The sequence below is a fragment of the Balaenoptera musculus genome, chromosome 20 (genome assembly GCF_009873245.2).
Source record: "Balaenoptera musculus isolate JJ_BM4_2016_0621 chromosome 20, mBalMus1.pri.v3, whole genome shotgun sequence".
In the NCBI taxonomy this organism is placed as follows: domain Eukaryota; kingdom Metazoa; phylum Chordata; class Mammalia; order Artiodactyla; family Balaenopteridae; genus Balaenoptera; species Balaenoptera musculus.
The window spans coordinates 43,704,260-43,725,462 of NC_045804.1; the positions used below are offsets into that span (position 1 = coordinate 43,704,260).

At 51.1% G+C, this 21,203-nt stretch overlaps 2 protein-coding genes across 3 annotated transcripts; both read right to left on the bottom strand.

Annotated features, from left to right (window-relative positions):
• Nucleotides 1-1,174: 1,174 nt before the first annotated feature.
• Nucleotides 1,175-8,013, bottom strand: UNC119 (unc-119 lipid binding chaperone). Its single transcript, XM_036836978.1, has 6 exons — nt 7,939-8,013; nt 6,662-6,932; nt 3,042-3,155; nt 2,421-2,523; nt 2,137-2,309; nt 1,175-1,871 (listed from the first exon to the last, which is right to left on the bottom strand). The coding sequence occupies exons 2-6, from the start codon at nt 6,879-6,881 to the stop codon at nt 1,759-1,761; spliced, it is 723 nt and encodes a 240-aa protein (XP_036692873.1). The 5' UTR covers nt 6,882-6,932; nt 7,939-8,013; the 3' UTR covers nt 1,175-1,758.
• On the bottom strand, nt 7,980-20,776 carry PIGS (phosphatidylinositol glycan anchor biosynthesis class S). 2 transcript variants are annotated; one of them, XM_036836976.1, is made up of 12 exons: nt 20,701-20,776; nt 20,283-20,422; nt 20,087-20,198; nt 16,152-16,241; nt 15,392-15,483; nt 13,404-13,611; nt 12,979-13,121; nt 12,147-12,261; nt 11,078-11,223; nt 10,419-10,519; nt 9,421-9,631; nt 7,980-9,062 (listed from the first exon to the last, which is right to left on the bottom strand). In XM_036836976.1, exons 1-12 carry the CDS (start codon nt 20,732-20,734, stop codon nt 8,787-8,789), a joined length of 1,668 nt encoding a protein of 555 aa, XP_036692871.1. In that variant the 5' UTR covers nt 20,735-20,776; the 3' UTR covers nt 7,980-8,786. The 2 variants fall into 2 exon arrangements, with proteins under 2 accessions (XP_036692871.1, XP_036692872.1); XM_036836977.1 differs by lacking the exons at nt 13,404-13,611; nt 15,392-15,483.
• Between the last annotated feature and the right edge of the window lie 427 nt (nt 20,777-21,203).

Sequence of the window (21,203 nt, forward strand, 5' to 3'; positions counted from 1 at the left end):
CAATCAATTCTGAGGATTATGCCCATTTTTCAGAAAATGCAGGCCCAGCGAGGTTAGCTTGCCCTGCCAACATTGCACAGCTATTAAGTGGCAGTGTCAGGATGCAAATCTAGGCAGTCTGGCTCCAGAGTCCACGTACTACCATAGTAGTGGCAGAGGCGTGTTGAGCAGTGTAACTGTAGGAATTCGAGTGAGAGGTGAAGGAACTGGAGAGAAGTAGATGAAGTTGAGATTTTTTAAGAGGTGAAATCTCCAGGACTGGTGACTGATTGGATGGAGCTGGAAACAGGGAGGAGTTGAGACTGAATCCCTTGTTTGTGGCCTGAATGCCGGGGTGAATAAGATTCTTCCAAGAATCCTCCCTAGGACCCTCCAAGCAGGACGACTCTTGCTCCCCTGTATGCCCAGTTCATCTTATTCTAGGGACAGGTATTTGTTCCCTGTGTCTCACTCATTTTAGAATCCCAGAGTTCAGCCCAGGTCCTGGCCCCCAGCAAGTGCTCCACAGAACCCAGTTGAATTCCAGCCCGTCTAGGCCTCTCAGGGTTAGATGAACTCCTCAGCCCAGAGAGGGAGAGGGAGGCCTAGCGCCACATGTATCCAAATTGGCACTTGGAACAGTAAGCTGTAAACCCTGCAGTAAACTCTCCACCTATCTCAGTTCCTGAATTTCCTCCATTAAGGAAATGAAGACCTCCTCTGGGTCTGGGGTAGGACTGGGGGTGGTGTTATATGCAGGGCAGCCAGGCCAGGGGGCCTCCCCAAGGCAGCTGAGGGCAAGATGGCTCCAGGCCTTAGCCTTCTCTCACTGATGGGGGCTAAAAGGACAACCTAATGGTCCTAGTGGCCTCTGGGGGTCAGGGAAGGTGGGGTAGAGGGCAAGGCCACCTCCCCAACACCTTCCCAGCCACCGTAGAGTTGGGGGCCCTTGTCCCAGCCTCTCTCTGTTCTTCAGGGCTGGCTACGACTTTTGGCCAAAGCTTCCCCTCTCAAGGCCTGGGTCTCCTTCCTTATCAAAGGAAAAACCCTTTCCAGCTGCAACACATACTAAATGCTGACTCTAGATGCCGGGTGTGGGGTCAGGCTACAGCGGGTTAGGAAACAGGAGGGCCCTGGGACCACATCACGGCCCCCTCAGCCACCACCACACGCACATGCTGGCCCACAACCAGAAAACAGAAAAGGAGAGTTTATTGAAAACTATATACAGTTGGTCCAGCCCCTACCCCAGGCTGCAATCTGGGCAGGTCCCTCCCACACCTCAGGCAGGATCTCAGCCCCTGATGGTAGAGGCCGGGGCTGCGGTCAGGGCCCAGACCCCCTTGGGAAGCTTGACTGCCAGACCCCACAAGGACCTTCCTCTGTGAATTTACAACTCTGGCCTGTCAGTGGTGGGCAGGGGACAGGGAATGGGTCCCTGCCCTGACCTAGTCAAAGCCTGGATAGGGGAACACTATTCTGAAACTTGGGCCCAAGAGGCCCAGCTCGGCTGTCCGGAAGTCCTGGCTACTCCTCCCACGGGAGGTCTTCCTGGCTATGGAGGCAAACAGCCCCCCACCACCCCACCCCACATGCCAGGCCCCATGGGCTGCACAGACTTGGACGGGGGACATCAGGCACCCTCCCCGCCAACACTGACTCAGGGTTCAGGGCTTCTGGAGCACTGCCCAGGCAGAAGACCTGGGGTTGAGAGGTGAGTGCTGGGGTGGTCACGGCTGCGGGCCCAGGACCCTCCTGGGGTAGGGGGTGGTTTGGGGGTCAGGGCGTCCCGCTGTAGGAATAGTCTGCTTTGTTGTGCATCACCAGCCGGTCATCCACGAAGTAGAAGCTGTCAGACTGTGTTTCATATGGGTGACGGATCATCTCGTTGACTGCAAGAGAGACCCAGCCAGTAGGGGCAAAGGTCAGAAGCCTGAGCCAGGCCACCGCAGGGGCTTCAGGACTAGGGGACGCGGACAAGCTGAACAAAGAGTTCCCCCAGCCTCTTTGAGCCTCAGTTTCCCTACAGGTGACACACGAATGGTGGCCGGACACAAGAGACCCAAGGAGGGAAGAAAGGGGCTCAGACCCACGCTCCCCACAACTTGGTCTCTCTGAGTCCCCCTGCATCCCTCCCACAGGGCCCTGCCCACGCACTCAGCTCCTCAGAGAGAGGGGGGAAATCATAGATGTGCTCGCAGGTGTTCTTGCTGCTGGGGATGCAGAAGCCAAAGTGGAAGTCAAAGCTTTTGAGCAGCTGGTTGCGGAAGTAGTGCCTCTCAATCATGCGGAAGTTGTTGACAGGCTTGTCTCCCACTGTGAACTCCACGCTGAGTGAGATAAGGGGGCGGGGCTGAGCTGGGACTCAGGAAGGACTCCCTACCACCCGCACCCGCACCTCAGCCCCCACCCCTAGCCCTCACCCCGGCCCAGTGACTCACGTGGCTCCCACCTGCCTCAGGCGGAGGAAGGCAGGTGTAAACTGGTAGCGGACAAAGCGCCCAGCATTGGGGTCCAGGTCCCGTGGGTTGATGGGCAACCGCTCTGTAATGCACCCCAGCTGGGGCTCAGTGGGCTTCAGGCTGGGGCCCATGCCCACCCGGGCTTTCACCCCAGGGCCCTCATCTGTCTGAATTTTTCAAAACTCCTCAGGAGATCCTGATGTATATTGAGGGTTCAGACCACTGGCTGAATGCTTCCAATTGCTTCCAACTGGTGGTCAGCGGGTCACCAATTTCAACTGAGATTCCCTAAGCCGCAAGAGACAAAAAGACCTGGGGCCTCTGGGACTGCAGTTCCCAAGGGGGCCTGCAGGGGGCAGGCTGGCAGGGACTGAAGAGGCAGGATTGTCTTCCCAAGATGTCCAACCCCAGGAGCACATGGGAAGGAAAAGAAGAGGCCCAGCCCCAGGCAGAGGCCCCCCTGCCTGGTGTCTCCTGAGAAGGCCTGGGTGCAAATGCCAGCTCTGCTCTGACTCCTCTGTGGCCTGAGGAGTCCCTGGGCAGCCCATTTCACAGCCCTCGCCCACCTCCCTCTGTCGATGGCCCACCCAACCCACTGACCTGAGGCTGGGGGCTTCTTGATTTCAAAGAGAACAGTGCCTGAATCCATGTCCCGAATCTTGAACCTGACGAAGTCAATCTTGTAGATATTCTCCTCAGGGGAGCACAGGTAGTCTAGGGGAGACGGGCGGCTGAGCAAGGAAGGGGCCTGCCCAGAAGCCCCTGCTGCCAACTCAGCTTTAGTGGAACCCCGAACTAGCTACCACCTTCCCTGCTCCCTAAGGTCACTGCCTTGCAGAAAGAGAGAATTGAGCCCCTACCCTGGGGGAGCCCCCATAGTGTGCGGGAGACATAGCTCTGCCATTGGGATCTAATGGGAGACAAATGGTTCCATCCTGGTAGCCTCTGGGGTCAGGGAGGGGCAGGGTGGAGAACAAGGCCACCTCCCAACACCTTGCCGCTCACCCAGGGGTTGAGGGCCCTTATTCCAGCCTCTGCTTTGCCAGGACTGGCTCGGTGACGTTTAACCAAATGAGTCTCTAATCTGATGGGGAGCCCTTCCCCCGCCACCATGAGAGGGAAGATAGAGCCCTGCTTTTAGGAACCTCACTCTAACAGGGGTGACACAGCTCTACCTCAGGAGAGGATGCCCCCGCCCCCACCCCATAGCCACCCCTGGCACACATCTAGGTGTGTCAAACAAGGAGTTTCTCTGACCTGGGTAGTGCTGGGGCAAGCGAACAACCCCTTCCCTATCCCTCCTCACCCCCCACCCCGGCCCCTCCTCTCCCCATAAGAGGCTTACACAAACCCAGCTCCCTTAAGCAGCTTAGCCAAAGCTCTGCTGACTCAAGCCCAGAGCCTGGAATATTGGGGGGGGGGAAGGGAGCCACCTTTGCTCCCATCCCTGTTGATCTTCAAGCAGGAGGTCTTAGCAAACAGAAGGAACCCCCTCAAAGGTCATCCATCCAGCCTTGATGCTGAGCCACCCCCAGAGAGAAGAGTACAAGCAAGGCCAGTAAGAGGGTGTGGCAGGTGCATCGGGGGTGTGCATGGGGAAAGGGGAGTCCTCGAGCCCAGAAGAGGAACCAGGAATAGTGGTGGGCCCTGCTTGAGGAAGCTTAGAAATAGCAGGGCCTGATCCAACCCTCACTGCTCTTGCAGCAGCAACTGCAAGCACTCAAGGAGGCCCTGGCAGCGAATAGGAAGGAACACAGAGGTGCAGTGGGGGCTCTGGTGCTGTCAGCCTGCATAGCATCACATCCTCCCCATAGAGGCCTGGAAATCACCCTCCAGGCCCCTAGACCACCTCTTATTCCTCTGGGGCAGGAAGAGGAAGTGAATGTAAAGTCATTCTCTCTCCCTCAAGCCTGGGGCAGCCCCCTCCAGGAAGCCCTCCTGGTAGCCACCTGGCACCTTGGGGTCCAGCAGGGACTACATAGGGCTTGTGGAGGGGCCTGAGCCCTGGCCTGCCCATCACAGCCCATGGTGGTGAGAGGAGAGGAGGAGGAATGGAAGTAGGTAACTCCTACCTCACCCTGTACACACCTTATTTTCACAGAAAGTAAGCACTAATCCAAAGATGTAGAAGGAAGGTGCGGGGCATAAGGAGAGGATGTGGCAGAACTGGGAAGAGCATCCTAGTTGCCCAACTCCCAGCTCCCCATAAAGCCCTCCTTCTTCCCCCATTCTCTAACTTCTGGAGCCTCTCCTCTCATTTGAGAACAACTTGCAGTACGACCTCAGTCTTTTCTACCACAAACTCAACCTATCAACTCCTCTGTCCTTAGAGGAAGTGAGGAACAGGAGAGGCCCATGGCTCAGGACACCGCCTCCACTCCCTCCCTCTGCTAGAGAAGGATGAGGCCTGGGACCCAGGGTCAGGTCAGATAAGGGGCAGACTGGCCGAGGGCTCAGAACACAACTGCTCCCTTCCCCTCAGCCACAAATAGCTTCCTAAGCTGGATTCAGGGCTGAGTAATCCAGGAACATAAAACCTCAGACCTGTGCGATTAGGGTCAGAAGAGACCAGGCAGGGGTGTCAGTGGGGAGAGTCCTGGAGCCCTGTTCTCAACTTCTACAAAAGAAAGGGCTCCTGTGAAGACTCTTCCTCTGCTCATCTACAGCAGATGCCGCATCTCTAAGGGCTATAAATTTCCTCCAAATTCAGAGACACATGGTTGTACATGGGTTGGAAGCCCCCATAGTTGCAAAATAACCTCTAAAGTTACCTAGGACCTGGACAAGTTAGACACCCTAAAAGGAAGTTCTGCCCCAGAGCTAACCTGAATCCTAAATGTTGCTGTTGCCAATTACAGCCCAATTGGCACCAACATCGGACTGGCCCAGGCCCCCTCCCTCTACCAGTGCCTGCTTGGGTAAGGCAGCTCAGCACTCTGGGGGCCTAGCCAAGAATGGTTGCTGCCTGGCTCAGAGAGACGGGAGATGCTGGTCCCCCGGGGACCCAGATGCACAGGCCTAGACCTGCCATCATGGCCTCCTCCACAGCTCTGTTTGGGAGCCCTGGGCTCTGCTGCTCCTGCAGCTCCAGAGCTCAGGTCCACTCCAGCATCTGCCCCTTACCCCCACAGGGGAGCCCCAAGAGTTGCTCTCTCAGAGGGAGCTGCGGCAGGGTTACTAATCAATGAGGCCAAGGTAGTAGGCCACTCCAAACGCCTTCTGTTCTTTGAGGCTCAGCCACTGCCTCTGCCATGAGACTTTCCAGCCCTTGTTCCCGGCCTATGGGACCCCTCCCCTGCCCTGAATGCCCAGTTGTCTGCCTCTAGGCAGCAGCCATGAGCAGTCCTGTGGGGCCCTCAGTACTATTGATAAAAGAGCCCTATTTACAGGGCATGCACAGCATGCCAGGCATGGTGCAAAATCAGAGGATTTATTTTCACAATAGCTCTGCAAGGCAGGTATCATTATCCCCGTTTTACAGATGAATATGCTCAGAGAGGTGAAGTTATTAGCCCAAGGTCACACAGTCAATTACATGGCAAAGTTGGAACTTCAACTTAAGGCAGTCCAGCTCAGAAATTCAACCACAGTGGAGACCTGGCCTCCCAAAACAGGACAGGCCCTAGTCCAGGCTAAGGGTGGGCATTAACCCACTCCCTTGAGAGCGCCCAGAGCCAACCCACTGAAGCTTCCTCCTCAGGTCCTGTCCTGGGGAGGGGGATGGCCCCAGACTTCCTGGGGTGTCCAGGGTGAAGGCATTAATGGTCGGGGAGAACTGAGGGTTTTGATACCACCCTGGTAACTCAGCCTCCACCTAGCCTCCAGGGTGGAGGAGACTGAGGGTAGACTGCACTCAGCCCCCTTCCTCGTTATTGCAGAGAAAATCTTCAAAGGGCTCTGAAGACTCTGTGGGGAAGGGGTCACAGTTGCAGGTGTTGCTCCACTTCCACCTGGGAAAGGGGGATGGACTCCTCAAAAAGGAAGGAGTGGGGTGGAAATAAATCTCTAAAGGGACAAGAGGGGCGCAGAGAGAGATCAAGGGAAGGGGGAACATGAGATCTCAGGCCTGGAGGCAGACGTGGAGGGGGACTCTGGTGGGGGAGGGGAGGCGGGGGGAGGGCGGGAAAGGGGGCGGGGGCCCGGGCTCCGCGCGCCTCGAGGGCCCCCTCTCGTGCTCTCTCGCTCCCGCCCGCGGGTGGCGCTCCCTCGCGGGTGCTCACCGCCCGTGATCCGCTGCAGCCCCAGCACGTCCTCCGGCCCGATCGGCTGCTTCCTCTGCAGCGGCCCCGGCCTGGGCCCCGGGCCTGCCTCCGGCTCCGACTCGGACCCGGATTCGGATTCCGCCTGCAGCTCCGGCTTGGTCTCCAAGCTCCGGCCCGAGGCCCCTGGAGCGGGCTCCACCCCCGTCCCGGCCCCGCCGCCGCCCTTCTTCACCTTCATGGCCTCGCGGGGCCGCAGCTAGCTTGCTGCCGCGGCGGCTGCCTGCGCCGGCTGGAGCCGAGGGAAGGGGGAGCGTCCGCAGCCCCGCCCCCGGCCGGGCAGGGGCCCCAGGTACCGCCCCGCCCCCAGGGTGGGCCCGGTACTGGCCCCGCCCACCGCCCGCCCACCTGGGCTACTCACCCGGGGCAGGGAGGCGGCCCGCCCTGGGCTTCTTTCATTTTTTCGATAGGGATTTTAAGGGGTCTTGGCTACCTTATCCTCTTACTCGCTGTGCTCTAGCCACTCCCCCCCCTCCCTATGCCCCCGCAAGCGAGTTCCCGCCTCAGGGTCTTTGCCTGGGATGCTCTTCCCCCAGACGGCCTCCTCTTGCCCTTCTGGTCTCAGCTCAAATGTCATCTGCTCAGAGGACCCTCTCAAACACCCCCAGTCACCATCTGATCAGCCCTGTTTTTTCTTTCTAATGCATTATCTGAAATTAGTTTCATTTGCTCACTGACTCCGCCTCCTAAAAAGACCATTTTCGGTGAAAGTGGCGATCCTGTCTTTGTTCTCTATAATACCCAGCACCTACCTAGCACAGTGCCCCGTGCAGCCTGTGCTCAATACAGTTGACCCTTGAACAACATGGGTTTGAAGTGCGTGGGACCACCTATTTGTGGATTTTTTTCAATAGAAAATACTACAGTACTACACGATGGGAGGTTGGCTGAATCTCTGGATATGGAACTGCAGATCAACAGAGCCAAATATAAATTATACTCTGATTTTTGAATGCACAGAGGGTGGGCACCCCACCCCCGATGTTGTTCAAGGGTCAACTGTATGTTCTTTTTTTGAATTTATGAATCAGTTAGTATCTGAGGGCTTACACTGTTTCAAGCTATTCTCTCCCAGACCCCCTGCTAGACAACCCAGGACATACCGAAGGACAACAGCCTACAATGTCCAGCCACCACAGGGCCCTCCAGGACATCAAGGCAAGAAGGGCACATGGCCAGGTGGAAGCAAAATGGACCAGTGAGTCCAGGAGGACAGACACCAGGAAACCATTACTTACATACGAATGAAGAATGAAAGGTATGCTCATACTTCATATCATTCCAATTCACATTCAACCAATGTTTCTTGAGAGCCTAGAATATGCCAGACACTATCACATGCTCATCACATTTAATCCTCACAACCACCTTGTAGGGGAGGTATCATTAGTACTATTTGAACAAGTGAAAAACTGAGGCTCAGAGAGGATTAAGTGGCTTATTCAAAGCTCCCCAGATGATAAGTACAGAAGCAAGGGTTTGAATTCAGGCATGTTTAATCCCAAGTCCAGAACTTTCCCCGCTCACCACACTGCCTCTATGAAAGGGTGAAGGGAACCTCTGCCACACCCAGCATCAGGCTGCACCCAACAGGTGTAGCCAGCCAGGAGGGAGGGGAGTAAAGGAGAAGGTCCCAGAGGTGACAGGTGCTTGGCCCCTTCTATGAGAGCAGTGCTAGGGCTCTCCCTGAGGGGTTAGAGAGAAGCGTGGAGGGAAGGGCCCTAGAATCCAACCCAGGGCTTTCCCCTAATGCTCCCTCTCAGTGCAAGAGGACTGTGAGGAACAGGGCAGAAGCAGAAGCTGCCCCTGCTCCAGAGGGAGATAGAAAAGGGCCTTCAAGTTCAGGCCAGGTAAGGAGGCCCAGATGATGTGTCTTTTGAGGATGGGGGGGGGGGGGGTGGGGGGATGAAGAGTGGGAGGGACCTGAGTCAGAAGAATGGGAAGGAGTGTTATACTTTGACTGCTGGAGTGGCAACAGAGCAGGCTGGAGACAAGTCATTTGTGGCAGGCCCCATTATGTGCCTCTCAATCTAACACCTCCCCTCCTGGCTGGAAAGGAAGGCTTCCTACTGTGATGCTGCCCTGCTCAGTCTATCTTCTCAGGCTTTTTCCAGGACTTGCGAGTCTCCAGGAAGATCTTGAACAGGGACAAGAGGATGGGCACAGCCATAGGCAGGAAGAGTGGGATGTAGATGGCAAACTTCTGGTCATCAGGGAAATAGAGGAGATGGAGGAGTGAGGGATCAAAAAAGGCACGCTCTGAGGATGTCACAGCTTCCTGGCTGGCAACGAAGGCAGAGGCCAGGTGCCCAGAGGCCAACTCCTCCGCTGCCTTCTGGACTGCAGCTACAGCCCTGTACACCTAGGAAGGGGGCAGGGGGTTACCAAAAAGTCCTAGGCATCGGTTGGTGGGGAGGGTGGGAGAGGGCCTCACTGTGTCTTCCGTCTACCAGGCAGGTTGCCTGGAGTTCGCCCAGGATATATGGAGGCTGGTATAAAAGGGCTAGGGGGTATCTTCTTAGTGCCTGCTTAACACCTCACACCCGCACTTAGACTCCTTACTGGGGAGCTGGCACTGACCTCTAGAGGAAGCCTGGGCACTCAAGGATGGCATGCCCACACATCCTCTGGACCTCAAATGGCTCTCTGGTTTCACCACACCCTGGGCCCTGCTGGCCACTCCAGGCCTAGGCCACAGAATCCGTCCCCTGCCTGCTTACCTCAGATGCCACATCATCCTTGATGACAATGTTGCTGATCTTGCCCAGAAGCTGGGCCAGGGAAGTGAGAGTGGTGGTGGCTGTGGCCAGGTTCTCCACTGACCGAGCCCAGAGCAGCCGGTCCAGCTCCCAGCTCATTATCCCTTCACTCTTAGACCCTGAAAACAGGCATTTTGGAGGCATCTGGGGCTGAGCGATCCCAAAGAGCAGCCTGTAGGAACAGCAAAGAAGGTCAAAGGGGCAGAAGGTGGGAGAAGATGGTTAGGATTCCTAGAATAACTATTAGGATTTTCGATCTCACCCAGAACCACAGGGGTTGTAGGAAGTGCCTTAGCGTCTTAGGGGGTGAGCAGCAACATTAAGTAACACAGAGCCCCAAGCCCCACTTTTACCAGTGGTTTTTCACTTTTACCTGTTTCTATATTGTTTCTATATTCTAAGATCTCGTGTGAAAAAAGGTTCCATGGCTAAAATATTTCTAATTAACACCAACTAGTTTAATCCCCTCACCCTGTCTACCCTCTCTTTGGACAAATGGGGCCCCTGAGCCTTAGTTAAGGGATGATCCAGGACCACCTCTGACAAGGCATTCGTGCTGTGCCTCTCTATTCCTGCACCATGGCAGACATTGCTAATCAATCAGAATCCTCTTTCCTGATGAGCCCAGACACAGCCTTAGAATACTCAACACAGGGCATCAGGAGGCCACTATCAATAGATCCGTTCGCACAAGAATTAACAGCTATTTTCTTAAGCATCCCTAATCACAGCCTATGGACCTGACATTCATGAGCCTATTTTTCCTAAAACACTTTTTGTCAACAACTAGTCTTTCTTAAGAGAAGGATGAAGTGATCCTTGGAAACCTTTCTTGGTTTCCTTGGGGCTCCAGGCACAGCCAAGGTATCCCTGCCAAGTGAGGGTTAACTGCAGTCAGCCCAGGAGACTGTGGTCAGTCTCAGTGGCCTCGCCCCCAAGTGGATCCCCCAGGACCTCACCGCAACTGAGCCAGGAACACCTCCATCACCCGCACCATGTCCACCTTGACTCTCACCGGCAGCTCCGAGCCATTGTAGGCTTTGGGGTCCACATTGTATACCTGCAGGGGGAAATAAGGGTGCCTCAACATCACGCCAGGACCGTGCACAGCTCTGCCCTAGACACTCTGGAGGCCATGAGAGGAAAGGAAGACATACTCTGTGCTCTTTAAAAATGACAAACCTATTGTTTTTGGAATACCTGCTATTAGGAGCTTTATATAAATTATCTCCTCTACTCCCTCAAAAATCTTGTTAAAGAAATAATGTTTATTCCATTTTACAGTTCCTACCCATGAGAAACTCCAATCTAACAGGGGAGACAACATTCCCAACCTTGTTAAGACTCCCACAAACAGGGCCAAGATCTAAGTTATACACAGAATAGTCCTAAGTCAGCGCAAACTGCAAGTGCAAAAGGATCCTACTATATAAACACTGATGGAAATAAGAAGCAGTGGAGCTGGTGCGGGGTGGGGGGGCACACGAGCTCACAGCACCTCACCACCACCCCCCAACCCAGGCTGGGCCACAGAGGACACCAGAGGAACAACAGAAGTAACAGTCTCAAGGAAAATCCCTGACGTTTGGGCTCTGGGGTCTCCGTGGTGTGACCATACCATAATGCCACCCCAGCGGGGACTGTGGAAGGCGTTGGTGGCCACTGGAGCCCCATCCTTGTCCTGAATGTACAGGGGGGAGTGGGCAAGCTCAGGAACATACAGTAGAAAGTTGAGCACAGGGTAAAGGGAGGCAGCGCTGGATCCTGTGGCACAAAGAGAAGGGGAGTCAGCACACCAAACACGTTGGGTCTAGATCTTAGGTCCAGGTAAGCCTCTAACTTGCTGGTCACTCACTCTGGGCCTCATTTTCCCCAACTGATAATCACTAGGATATCCTCCAGGCCTGGGTTTCTGTGGTAAAGAACCTCAGCATTCTCCCGAGATGTGCCACATACATGAAGTGCAGCCCTCAGCCTCAAACTGCCCCCAAATCGCCTCTCCTCCAACAGCCTCCCACCTTTTTCGGCAGTGCCATAAAGCAGTCCCTTGGACCTTGGAGGAAAGAAGGGAGGGAAGGAGGGAAGAGGGGGGGGAAGGAGGGAAGAAGGGAGGGAGGGAGGGAGGAGGAATTCGCCAAGGCCTCATGTGCTGCCCCACCAATACCCCTTGGTCCACACTGGCCTAACCCTGGTGCCTAAAATTCCACAACTAGTGATATACTCCCTTTGGTTTGCATCTATTACAGTTCTACTGTACTGTACTACCTACTTTTCTGAGGTACCAGCGCCAAAATGAAAAACTGGAACCCCAGCTTCAAGGTTCTTCAGCCTCAATCAGCAGAACTGTCAATTCAAATTCTGCCTTCATGTACTTCTGCTGTTGTCTTTCCTACACGTGTGGCCATATTTTTCCTGGATGGCTTGCAGGGAGGGAGACGCAGCCTATCCATTTGTTTATAAAAAGTGCTGGGAATGTTTAATCAATGCTTTTGGATGTGACAGTGTGGAGATGGAGATGTCAACAGACTATTGTGAAAAAGGAGCCTAAATGCCCAGCACCTCCTCAACGTCCTTGGACCAACCCAACCCGGGAGCCATCGCTATATACAACCCGCCTCCCACCCCAGGCTGAGCCTTCAGGGTCCTTCCCCGGCCTGGCAGAAAGACCCTCCTCATCAGGAGCTCACCCAGCCGGGACTCCACTGGGTTGATGACATGGGGGAGGCTGTGTGCGGCCAAATAATAGCTGGAGGAAGCTGGGTCAAAGCGGGGGTTTACCCCCAACACTGCGTAGTAAAGGATCTGTAGAGCAAAGAGGGAGCATGCTATTTGTCTACTGAGCTATATTCCAATTTGTCCCCCCAAAAGATTTGAGGTGCCTTAAAAAGATAACCATTAGGCAGGGCAAAATATAAGAGACAAAAATCAAGGCTGAGAGAAAACAGGAGTAGGGAAAAAAATAACAAAGCTAAGGGTAAAGTTAACACACTAAATCCATGTTTTGAACACCAAATTATTTTACCAGGCTTTCTCACAGCCTAAACAAAGAATAGCATAATTCAGTGTCCACAAGATCAAATCAAATCAGTTATTCAGAAGTAATTTCTCCCACTACCAAGACCTGATAAAAATTTCTCCCACCTTTTCCCTAAAAGGATACTGTGTAATTCAGAAGACTACATTCATCACATCTTTATTGTTACTACATTAACATATTTCAGGAAGTTTTTTTGTTTCTTTTTTAATAAATTTTTAGGATGGCACAACTGGTGAATACAGTTCCAGAGGGAGCCATAAAGAAGTTACTTTTTTAACAAGCATTGACAAAACTCCCCAAGCTGGACACCAAGGAGGGAAAGTAGACCCCAGAACCAAATACATACACAGGAATTTCCTGGCAAATCAGCAAGCTCAAAGAGCTGGAAGAACAGACTACACCTGTAAATGCCAAATATGGAGGGACTTGGAAAAGGATGGTGCAGCCGGGAAAAGGGCTCCTCAACTTGCTCCCAGTCTCACCTGAGAGTCCACAGAGAAGTTGCCCACAGCCCTGAGGGCATTCAGGAAGGGCTGCACGTAGCGCTGGACAGCCCCCTCGATGTCCCAGTGGACGTCATGGGACTTGGGGTCAGGGTTGAGTAAACTGAAGGTGATTTCATAGCCTATAAAAACAGGAGTCAGGGAAGCCAGAGGCATCTGTGGATCAAAGGCAGCCTGTACCCCTGGCTGAGCTGAACTTGGTTCTCCTCTGAAATGGGGCTGGTTGCCATCATGGATGCAAAGGGAGGATAAAACTGGGATGAGGAACACTGAGTGCTTTAAGAAAAAGATGAAACCACAGAAGAAAGGAGTGAAGCGTTTGCATGCAGAGTCTCCTCCTGCCCCACTGTCTCCACATAATTCACTTCCCTCTCCCTTCCCGTGGCACAGCCCGGTCACCCTACCCAAGCTGGACTTGAGAGGCCGCCTCTTATCAGAGCTCCACTTGTCCTCTGGGAGGTGGTCAGCCAAGGCTGCAGCAAGCACGTCCTCAGTCAAAGACATGGCCTGGGCTACTTGGATTACACGGCGGCCAATGATGTTAAAGGCCTCCCGGTGCATTATCCCCCGCACAACTGCCATCCTCTTGGGCCCAATGTAGCTCATCATGTCCTATGAGGGGCAAGCAAGGGACAGAACACCCACGGCTCAGGGAAGAAAGCAGAAGAGCACTCTGGCTCCTGTCTTTGAGAATCTGGCCTTTTGCCACCGACCAACAGGCCTGCACCTCTCTCTAGATTCATTGCGAACTATTATGTCAACATTTCTGAGCTATGGGTATATATGAGTGTTTTCATTCATTTCAGTTCCCTTCTTCTTCCCAGTTGACATAAGTGCAGGCAACAGCTATATCTTCATGGGCTGGAAACTAAGGGACGGCATGCTGAGCAAGAATAAACAAACTACTGGAAAGTTTGATATAAGTAAATGGCAAATGGCAAAGAGGCAAGTACAAGAATTTTCACAGCAGCATTATTTGTAATAGGATAAAACTGGAGACAATCCAAATGCCTGTCAGCAACAGAATGGATAAATTGTGATATGTTTATACAATGAAACATTAGACAGAATTTTAAATGAATGCATTAGATTCAACTAGACATATTATCATAGATGATTCAAACATAAAGGTCAAGCAAAATGAAAACTGGAGAAGAACATGCGCTGCATTATGGCATTTATATAAAGTTCAAAAATATATAAAATTAAACATATTGTTTATAGAGATATATGTGATAAAACTTGAAAGAAAAATATGAAAATGATACATACAAACTATGGTCACCTTTGGCTGCAAGGGAATGGGATATAATCATGGAGATGCACAGGGCTGCATTATAGTTTGCAAGCTGGGGGTGGGTACATGGATGTTTATTAAAATTTTCCTTCATCTTTTTGTAATAATTAAATATTTCATTATAAATTAAAAAATAAAATGGTAGCTGGTACAGCTCCCACCAAGCCTTTTGTTCAGAAACTGAAAAGGTCAATGTATTGCTCATATTATCATCACAGCCCATTCAAACCAGCTTCTTTAACCCTATTGATTTTTTTTCCACTTTAAATTGGAACTTTAGGACTTCCCTGGTAGTGCACTAGTTAAGAATCCGCCTGCCAATGCAGGGAACATGGGTTCGAGCCCGGGTCCGGGAAGATCCCACATGCCGCAGAGCAACTAAGCCCGTGTGCCACAACTACTGAGCCTGCGCTCTAGAGTCCGTGCTCCGCAACAAGAGAAGCCACTGCAATGAGAAGCCCGCGCACCTCAACGAAGAGTAGCCCCCGCTCACTGCAACTAGAGAAAGCCCATGCACAGCTATGAAGACCCAATGCAGCCAAAATAAATAAATAAATAAATTTATTTAAAAAAAAAAAAATGGAACTTTAACCACATACAAGCCTTGGATTTAGAAAGACCCAGAGTCAATGAAAACAATCCCTATTTGCATTCTTTTTAAAAAATACTTGAGGAGGGCTTCCCTGGTGGCGCAGTGGTTGGGAGTCTGCCTGCCAATGCAGGGGACACGGGTTCGAGCCCTGGTCTGGGAAGATCCCACATGCCGCAGAGCAACTGGGCCCGTGAGCCACAATTGCTGAGCCTGCGCGTCTGGAGCCTGTGCTCCGCAACAGGAGAGGCCGCGATGGTGAGAGGCCTGCGCACCGCGATGAAGAATGGTCCCCACTTGCCACAACTGGAGAAAGCCCTCGCACGGAAACGAAGACCCAACACAGCCATAAATAAATAAATAAATAAATAAATAAATAAATAAATACTTGAGGAGAGTTTTCTGTAGCAAACGGAAGGAATGGGCAGCAATACTGCAAGGAGGAGACTTAGGAGAGGACAAGCTGAAGGGAGAAGGCATGCCCGCAGCCTCTCTGCTCACCCTACCTGAGGGAGAAGTGAGGAGTGTTCAGAGATCACGTACACTGTCAAGGAGCCCTCTGCTTGCTCCGATGGCTCAGCAAACATGGTTTCTGCCTCTGGGGTCAAGAACAGGTGGTGTACCAGGAGCGAAAACACCATCCTCTCTCCCTCTGGCTCCCACACGGTGCCTAACCCATCACTCCACCTCCCACTCACACCCAGCTGACACTGTGGCCAGGCTTGGCCCTTGGTGGCCCAGGCTGAGACACAAGGTCTACATTAGTAGGTAAAAGGAGGAAAACCATATGATCATTTCAATAGATGTCTCAAAATAAACTCAGTGAACATTCTTGATAAAAATAAGATGCACACTTAATGACAAAACACTATAGTTCCATTAAAATTAGCACGAAAACAAGGACGCCTGCTATCTCCTCTATTATTCAGCACTGTTCTTCCTGAAGTTCCTGACCAATGCAGTAAGTGAAAAAAGAGAAACATGAATATTTGAAAGAAAGGTGTCTCATTCCCAGCTTTCCCAGAGAGATTTTGGAGTTAAGACAAGTTATGGAGGGAGTTCCCTGGTGGCCTAGTGGTTAGGATTCCGGGCTTTCACTGCCGTGGCCCATGTTCAATCCCTGGTCAGGGAACTGAGATCCTTGCAGGACGCACGGCACAGGCACAAAAAAAAAAAAAAAAAAAAGGACAAGATATGGAAACTACACACTTAGAGATCAGAAGGAAAAAGAGGGCTTCCTGTTAAAATGATCACCCCTCCTAGTACCTTGTATACCGCCCAATGACAGGGCCTCCTCCTCATGATCCAAAGCCCTCCGATAGGCCTTCTGGAAACGGCATTTGATTTTCAATTTGTCTTAGAGAAAAGAAAGAAGCATGATGAGAAAAGCAAGTGTCAGACTCTGCCCGCCCTTCCAGCCCTAATGCTGTCCAGTGTCCGAGGAGAGCAAGATGATTGTTTGCAGAGGAATACCAAGAAGCAACAGCCAATTCTAATGATTTCTGCATGGATGATATAAACACATGACACTCCACCTCTTCCACCTGCCCAGCTCTTGCCTCTCGCTGTGCACCTTCAACCTGAAGTACCCTCCCCACAGGAAAATCTATTACAATATTCATTACATTAGTAGGTAAAAGGAGGAAAACCATATGATCATTTCAATAGATGTCTCAAAATAAACTCAGTGAACATTCTTGATAAAAATAAGATGCGGGCTTCCCTGGTGGCGCAGTGGTTGGGAATCTGCCTGCCAATGCAGGACACACGGGTTCGAGCCCTGGTCTGGGAAGATCCCACATGCCGCGGAGCGGCTAGGCCCGTGAGCCACAACTACTGAGCCTGCGCGTCTGGAGCCTGTGCTCCGCAACGGGAGAGGCCGCGACAGTGAGAGGCCCGCGCACTGCGATGAAGAGTGGCCCCCGCTTGCCACAACTAGAGAAAGCCCTCGCACAGAAACGAAGACCCAACACAGCCAAAAAATAAATAAATAAATAAATTTATTAAAAAAAAAAAAAAAAATAAGATGCACACTTAATGACAAAACACTATAGTTCCATTAAAATTAGCATGAAAACAAGGATGCCTGCTATCTCCTCTATTCTTCAGCACTGTTCTTCCTGAAGTTCCTGACCAATGCAGTAAGTGAAAAAAGAGAAACATGAATATTTGAAAGAAAGAGACAAAATGGCCACTTTTTGAAGTAGTATAATTATTTTCAAAGGGAATCAAAGAGAACCAACTAAAAAACTATTATAAGAAGATGCAAGAATGGGTAGCTTTCTAATAAATACCAGCAATATCCAATTAAAAAAGCAAGTATTTTTAAAAATCCCAATTGCAGTAACAATAAAGAATATAAAAATATTATATCCATGTATCCAGGAATACATGTACAAAACTGTAAGAAAAAAAAAAACCACAGGACTTTACTCAATGACATAAAAGAAGATCTGAATAAAATGGAAACACATACAAGGCTCCTAGATGGAAAAACTAAATATTCTCAGGATGTCAATTCTCTCCAAGTTAATCTAAACATGTAAGGCAATTCCAAAGGGATTTTTTTCGCCACCTGGAACTTGACAAGCTGAACCTAAAATTTATTGGGAAAGTTCTTCTTTACAGAATTCCAGAAGAATGCAGAAGAAATGGCAGAATTTAAAAATTGCCATTTTGCAACCTAATGAAATGGATTCCAGTATCAACAGATGCTAAATCATCAGGTGAAAGGTTGACAGAGAACTAAAATACAGAAATCAAGCTGACAATATCTGAACTAAATAATCATCTTTGTATCACCCAAAGTGAAACAACCAGGCCACTACATGATATAGCACGATAGGAAGTACAACACACCAACTGAAAGTATTCTTGCCTAAAAAACTGAACATGGGTAGTGTATATATGTCCACGTCACTCTCTCACTTCATCCCAGCTTACCCTTCCCCCTCCCCATGTCCTCAAGTCCATTCTCTACATCTGCGTCTTTATTCCTGTCCTGCCCCTAGGTTCTTCAGAACCACTTTTTTTTTTTTAGATTCCATATATATGTGCTGGCATCCACTATTTGTTTTTCTCTTTCTGACTTACTTCACTCTGTATGACAGACTCTAGGTCCATCCAGCTCACTACAAATAACTCAATTTCGTTTTTTTTATGGCTGAGTAATATTCCATTGCATATATATGCCTATATACACTATCAAATGTAAAATAGATAGCTAGTGGGAAGCAGCTGCATAGCACAGGGAGATCAGCTCAGTGTTTTGTGACCACCTAGAGGGGTGGGATAGGGAGGGTGGGAGGGAGATGCAAGAGGGAGGGGATATGGGGATATATGTATACATATAGCTGATTCACTTTGTTATACAGCAGAAACTAACACAACATTGGAAAGCAATTATACTCCAATAAAGATGTTAAAAAAAAAAAAAAAACCTGAACCTGGGGACTTCCCTGGCAGTCCAGTGGTTGGGACTCTGTGCTTCCACTGCAGGGGGCACGGGTTCGATCCCTGGTCGGGGAACTAAGATCCTTCATGCCACGAAGTGCGGCCAAAAAATAAATTTAGGACTTCCCTGGTGGCGCAGTGCTTAAGAATCCGCCTGCCAATTCAGGGGACACGGGTTCGAGCCCTGGTCCGGGAGGATCCCACATGCTGCAGAGCAACTAAGCCCGTGCGCCACAACTACTGAGCCTGCGCTCTAGAGCCCTCGAGCCACAACTACTGAGCCAATGCGCTGCAACTACTGAGCCTGCGTGCTGCAACTACTGAAGCCTGCGTACCTAGAACCCGTGCTCCGCAAAAAGAGAAGCCACTGCAATGAGAAGCCCTTGCACCACAACAAAGAGTAGCCCCCGCTCGCTGCAACTAGAGAAAGACCGTGCGCAGCAACGAAGACCCAACGCAGCCAAATTATAAATTAAATAAATAAAATTTTAAAATTAAAAAAAAAAAACTGATTTTAAGCAAACCTCTAGATCTAACTACCAGTTTATAAGAAATATGGATACTAGAGAAATAAGTTAAATGAAACCAGGAGGAAGAAATCTGCCAAATCCAGAATGTGAGATGTTCTATCAAACAAATGACCTGGTTTTTCCAACAAATCAATGAAAACAAGTATATTGGGATGGGGTAGGGAGAGCTGGTATATAATAAAAGAGACAAGAGACTTAAAATGGGGATCATAATGTTAGGATTAAATGAGGCAACACGTGTAAAGTGTTTCACTGAGTTTCTGGCATATAATGAACAACTAATATTAGCTATCATTATTACTAACTAGTGTTATCCCTCCCTCTCCTCCTCATTTAACTTGAATTCCTACATATCCTTTAAAAATCTGGCTTAAGGGCTTCCCTGGTGGCGCAGTGGTTAAGAATCTGCCTGCCAATGCAAGGGACACGGGTTCGAGCCCTGGTCTGGGAAGATCCCACATGCCGCGGAGCGACTAAGCCCGTGAGCCACAACTACTGAGCCTGCGCGTCTGGAGCCTGTGCTCCGCAACGGGAGAGGCCGCGACGGTGAGAGGCCCGCGCACCGCGATGAAGAGTGGCCCCCGCTCGCCGCAACTGGAGAAAGCCCTCGCACAGAAATGAAGACCCAACACAGCCAAAAATAAATGTAAATAAATAAATAAATTTAAAAAAAAATCCGTCTTAAAAATTACAGCCCTCAAAACCTTCTCTACCTTTCTTTCCTCCAGTTATAGTCTCTTTCTTACGTACAATCTGTTTCTTATATACTTATACACTTCTGTGATTTCTTTGTCTCTCTCTCCTACCTATGAATTTCTTGAAACCAATATCAATTTCTTATTCATCCCCAAATTCCTGATACCTACGTGCCTAACACTCCGTAAAGTATTTAACGTTAAACTGAATTAAGGCCTGTATGTAAGTCCAAATTGATTCCAAACCCTGTGTTCATTCCACTACATCCCACATCCTCCCCTATCCCGTAATGAGCATCACCTACTTCTGATCAGGTAGCACAACTGTTTTATGAATAAAACTGCCCCTTTAATGGTGAATACTGAATTTAAAGCTGCTTTTTTTCTTAGCAAACACACTGTTCATTCAAAGTGGCCTTTTAATAAGTTTGCAATCACCTTTACGGGATACCCATGCTTCTCCTATCCAACCTATCTGCGGACTGAACTCAGACCAGAAAGGCAGCCCTGATCAGGAACTCACACTTCAGAGGGATCTCTCTCTCATGCACAACGGTGAAGGGCAGCTTTTCCTGGTCGTCCAATGGCACTGATTCCTGGGTAAACACGACAGTGACCGGCACCATGAGCCGGAGCTGCGGGAAGAAGCATCAGGGCCACCAGTGAGTCTCCATCTTGCCGGTGGGCTGTCCCCTGGTCTTCCACCACTGAGGTCTTACCTGCAGGGAATTCAGCCCACTGATCTGGGAGTAAGGCAATGGGGCCCGGTAGGTCTCCGTGGTCTTCCACCAGAGCGGCAGCCCCAGCACGATGACCACCGCGGCGAAGAAGAGGGCGGCGCGCTTGCCTCGAACCACCTCTGGGGACACGGGGGGATCCACTGAGGCGCCGCCAGAGGTGGGCTCGGGTGCCGGCCCCACCCCCGACGCGGAGGAGCCCCGGCAACCTGTACTCAACCTCTCAGCCCGCATTCAAAGGGATTCCCCGGCGAGGGGCCCGGACCCTAGTCTGAAGGGAACCTGCCTGAGACGAACCCCGAACCCCCATCCGCGGGACCTCTGGCACAACACAGTCCCCACCCCCGCATTCCTCCCTCGCAATCCGCGAGCCGCAGCCCCCTCCCGAATGCCACCGCACCTAGGTCTGTAGCTGCGGCCCCGGGGGCCGCCATACTCGCTTCCAACCGCTCTTGCCGCCGAGGGGAGGAGCTGCGTAGGCCTCCCCCAATCGGAAACCCGCAAGGAGTGGGCGTGCCCACGGCAGCGATCGCGACCAATCACGAGGGGCGCTCCAGAAGAAAACCGACGAAGGGTGGGCGGGGTGCGCAGGGAGCTTCTCCCGGAGCTTGAAAGGACTCTGCCCCGGCGATTGAGTAGCTGTGCGGGTTTCGGTTTTGCTGGGAGACACTCTCTGCTTCCTTGTGGAACCCACGCCTAGCCCAGGGAATAAGAGTGCAAACTCTGCAGTTGTTAATTACTAGCCGGGAGACCACGGGAAGCTCTTAAGTCTCAGTGTTCTCATCTGAAAAATGGAGATACTTGACTAAAATGAGGTCATTCATGGAAAGAGCACACGGAAAGTCGCTTATCACGATCATTGTTTATCATCCCTATTATAGAGCTCCTCTTCCGGAGGAGCAA